General features: G+C 42.9%; 1 protein-coding gene across 1 annotated transcript; it reads right to left on the bottom strand.

Moving 5' to 3' along the window:
* Positions 1-673: 673 nt before the first annotated feature.
* On the bottom strand, positions 674-2,038 carry LOC126872954 (uncharacterized). Its single transcript, XM_050633244.1, has 2 exons — positions 1,539-2,038; positions 674-1,109 (listed from the first exon to the last, which is right to left on the bottom strand). Exons 1-2 carry the CDS (start codon positions 1,943-1,945, stop codon positions 947-949), a joined length of 570 nt encoding a protein of 189 aa, XP_050489201.1. The 5' UTR covers positions 1,946-2,038; the 3' UTR covers positions 674-946.
* Between the last annotated feature and the right edge of the window lie 2,840 nt (positions 2,039-4,878).

Raw genomic sequence — 4,878 nt, 5'->3', positions numbered from 1 at the left:
GAAGAATAGGGTCTGCACGTGGCGAGCCACGGGACAGAAACCGTTGGAATGTTTACTGTCGCGTGTCGACACAAATATTTCTTTTAAGGAGAGCTATAGAATTACTTCATACCTTTGTTAGGCAAAGCGTTCATCCCGTGACCGCGGCTACGTTCGGCGACTGACTGTCGCCTCGAGCCCAAGCTCATTATCACAATTCTCGAATAATTACAATCGGGTTGAATAACTACAATTGTTCAATTACAGCTATAGTAGACTCTAGGTTACAATGTTGCGGGGTTATCCAAAATTCCAAAGGCTCCGGTGTTCTTTCATCTCCGACACGGCCATCCTGACTATCACACGTCCTCGTGTGTAACTAAAATATCGTGTTTTCTTACATTAGCTTCGATGCAACTGACATTATTTACAGTTTAACTAAGTGTCCAAGAAAGTCAAGGGTCCATTTCAACAACGAAGTTTTGTTCGGAGGTTTGACATGCAAGGAAATGAAAGAGGGCTCGAATTAGTAGCGCTATAATTTGTGTTTAAAGAGCTAGTTGCGTTCTGTGAGTTACCAGTCAGACCGTAATGACACGACAGATCATTTCGATTTCGTACACCGAAGAGTCTCAGTTTGTTGGATCATGTTACTGCGTTGGGTGTATCACTGTGGGTATGTTACAGATGTATGAGACATCACAGTGGATATATTGCGTATGTGCAAAACGTCACTGTGGATATATTACAGATGTATGAGACATCACAGTGGATATATTGCGTATGTGCAAAACGTCACTGTGGATATATTACAGATATATGAGACATCACAGTGGATATATTGCGTATGTGCAAAACGTCACTGTGGATATATTACAGATATATGAGACATCACAGTGGATATATTGCGTATGTGCAAAACGTCACTGTGGATATATTACAGATGTACTACAACCACAACGCGGTGTTAGTGATCCTCTGAGGTCGGTGTACTTGCATCGTTATTATCACCGTCGTCGTCATCACCGCAGACGTCCAACTCAGCAGGGACGCAGCTTTCCGGCATCTTTCTTAGTCTGTCATGTCTGTCCTTATATGATCGTTTTCCGTCTAGAGTTTTTAAGGTATACCTATGTAGTATCGTGGACGAAAGGCCTAAGAAATATCGGGCGAACTATGAACAATGTCGCGAGAGCTGAGGCGCCGTCGGGCCCATCAATGTGTCATCGGTCTTTTCAAGTGCATAGTTTCGTGGAAAAGACCTACGTGACCCTGGCCACGAGCGCCTGCAGAACACGTGTGCGGTGGGCCTAGGAAAAAGACAACAGAATGCTGCAACGGCCAGAGCGTGAGTCGAAAAGCAGAGTGCGAGTCGAGAAGCAGAGTGCGAGCTGAGCGGAGACAGAGGTTGCGAGTGGCGTTGCCGAGAGAGTGTGGATTGCGCTGTTTTCTGTACGTTTGGCGTGAATAGTTCAGGTTGAACAACAATCGTCTTTTTCTGTCTGATTAACATCTCTATTGTCCACTCTTTGTAAACACATTATATCACGATATTACACCTATCTCCTTCCAAAATCTCTGCTATCTCGAACGGACCCCTGAATTTCGGATCTAACTTCGTCTGGTTTCTTTCCTCGTTTTTGCGTAACACGAAATCGCCAAGGTTGAACCTAGTTATTTTAGCTTTGTTTTCGTCGAACTTATCCTTATCGTATTTGGCGCTTGCTTCTATATTCTTTATCGCCTGCTGTCTTACATGGGAGATATTTACTTCTCTTTCTTCGATATTGTCGGGTAGGGATAAGCCGTAGGGTCTCGCTGTTCTACCGATTAGTAGTTCCAACGGGCTTGACTTAGTCACGCGGTTGGTGGTACAATTTAAGGCCAGTTGTATTTCCCCGATCGCGTCTTGCCAGGACCGCCCGGTGGTTTCTATTGTTGTGAACATGTTTTTTAGCGTACTCATAGTATGCTCTACCTGTCCATTGGCCCTACTAGCACCGGTTGCTATTAGGTGGAGTTTAATGTTCCTATCTTGGCAAAAATCTCGGAACTATTTACCCGTTAGGACACCTCTCTTGACCCGCTATCATCCGGCAAGGACTGCCGAATAAAAATATAGTACTTAAGTGCTTTAGCGGTACTAAGGGAAATCTACTTTACGAGTATGATGCAGATATGCGAATTTAGTGAAGACGTCGGCCAAAACAATGACATATCCTTTCGAACCACTTTTACCGCTTAGTTTGCCCGTTATGTCCACGTGAACTGTATGCCAAGGTATGCTGGTCTTAGGTATAGGATGTAATTCAGCTTGTATTTTACCTGAACTGGCCTTCGAAACTTGACAAGCGTAACAGTTCTCTACGAATTTGCGAACATACTCCGCCATTCCTTCGAACCAGTAACACTCGCACAGTTTCTCAAGCGTTTTATCCCAACCTAAGTGCATAATTGACTGTTGCACATGGTCAATAACAGACCATCTAAAACCTCCGGGGACAATGGACAAGCAGAGAGTTCTGCCTTTTCTCTGTATATTACGATGAAGGGTACCGGACCGTAATTCATACGTATTCGCGATATCTCCCGTGAGCTCCTCGTTCTGCAATTTATTGACGATCCCAGAAATTTGGGAGTCGCGACGTTATTCCACTAATAGCCAGTCTTCGGAGATTTCGGTCAGATTGATTTCCTTCTCTACGACTTCGTTGATCGTAAGGTGATCCAAGTCTACGGGATTTCGCGAGACAAAATTTACGTGGGCCATTCGTTTACCCTCCCGGTACAGAATGTCAAAAGTAAAAGTTTGTAAGTAAGCCCACCACCTGTAAACCCTGTCATCTAAATTTACCTTACTACTGGATACCTTCAAAGGGTTACAATCGGAGACTACAAGAAATTCTCGTCCGTGGAGATAATGACGGAAATGCTTGACGGCGTTCACACTGCTAACTTTTCTAGTTCGTAAGAATGATACCTAGATTCCGCAGGGTTATTTCTTATACTGTAATATTCTATTACTCTATTTTTACCTTCAATCTTGTGCGTTAAAATAACCTCATATTCATCCGAACTAGCGTCGATATGAAGTTCTATCGGAAGTAAGCGCATACAAGGGTTTCATTACCCGTGAAAATTTAGGGACGAATTTTCGGAAATAAAAGCCTAAACCTATGAACTGCCTAAGCTGTGTGACGGTTGTTGACGCAGGTAAAGAACTCAAGGCGTGCATTATACCCGGGTTGGGACAAACTTCTCCGTCGTAAATTACATATTCCAAATAGAGTACCGATGCCTTTAGAAAAGAACATTTTGCAAAGTTAAAGGAGAATCCGGCTTTTACAAGGGTATCTAGTACGGTGTGCAATCCTGTTAGGGCTTGATCTATCGCGTCGGCAATAATTAGGACATCATCCAAATAGACGACAACGTACGAATGGCACGTTGGCTGTTATACTTGTTTTCAAAGGAATCTCAAGAATGATCTCTCGCTTCGCTCGCTCGCAACATCGAAACCAGCAGCCGCTGCCGAATACAACGAAGGAAAGTGTAGTACAGATCACCTCGACCAAATGATTTCTTATGTCACCACAATTAAAAAGGGTCAAATGCCACAGAAGACCCGGCATGCGACTACTCTTGAGGATTTCCGCAGTAAACGCTTTGACGGCTTACAAAATGGCAGCAAGGAAGAACACAAATACTAGAACATCCAGACAAGTATGAGTTGCAAAAATTATTAGGGCTGTCCGAAAATACAAGAATCCCCATCTTCGACGGAGTCAGCATAGCATCGCTGTCCCGAAAATGACTTCCGGAAGAAACATTGAACGCTCACGCACTTATGTTATGCAAATAAAGGACATCGAATGGATCGAACAAAGGCACAAAAGAATTCGAAGAAAACAACAACTCATTATCCAAATTGATCATCGAGGGTAATCAAGGCTGTATACTTCCTAGAATTAGGATGAATAGGGATTTGGAGAGACCCACCGGCCATGTCCAGAATAATAAAATATCTCGCTTTTGCAATCTCGCGACTTGATCCGCAATGAGGGGTAAAGGATACCGATCCGCGACCGTGTATTTATTTAGTTCTCGAAAATCTACCTATCATCTATCTGAACCATTGTTCGTCTTCACGAGTAACACAGGGCTCGCGAACGGTGAATTACTAGGCTTTATGATCTTTGGCTGTAATTAAATCGTTTGTTCTCTCACGTACTATTCCGCGCTCGCGAAGTTTATTAGGACTCCTTGTACGGCGATGTTAGGATCAATTAATTGTACTTCTAACTGGCCTGTATTTTTTTTTTTGTACGAGTACGTAGGGAACCCGTATGAATCTCTGAATTTTCGAAAAGAAAGATTAATCTACCTTTATCACTACCACGTACCTCATTGTCAACTTCATTAACATCGATCTCGTTTTCGGCGGTTTTATTACAGGCATTAATTATTTTGTTTTGCACATAGCGAGGCTATTTTGTGTAATATTACGTCAAAATCTTGGCTTAAAATTGAACGAGCAATCGCGATATCGTATTGTTAAATAACTATCAGCGAGGACATGAAAAATTTATCTCTAACCACTAACACCTGCAACGGACAAGATTTGAGCGATACGTTTAGTACCAATATCTCTTATTCCTCGCATTACTACTATATCAATCGTTCTTTTGCCAGAAATTCTCAAGACTACGGATTCTTTAATTAGCGAACACTCGGCTCCGAAATCGGGGTAAAATGGAAACGACTCACCCGGATGGCTTGATCTACCAGTTAGCGCCTCCACTACGTAGAAGTCGATTCGACACTCGGTATTGAAATTATATTCGGGGCACTGTTTTGTAAAGGATTTTCCTCCATAATCAGATTGGTAGCTGCGCACCA

Source organism: Bombus huntii, chromosome 14 (genome assembly GCF_024542735.1).
Source record: "Bombus huntii isolate Logan2020A chromosome 14, iyBomHunt1.1, whole genome shotgun sequence".
Taxonomy (NCBI): Eukaryota; Metazoa; Arthropoda; class Insecta; order Hymenoptera; family Apidae; genus Bombus; species Bombus huntii.
Note: the sequence above shows the minus strand (reverse complement) of the source record. Positions and strands in the feature narration are given on the sequence as shown.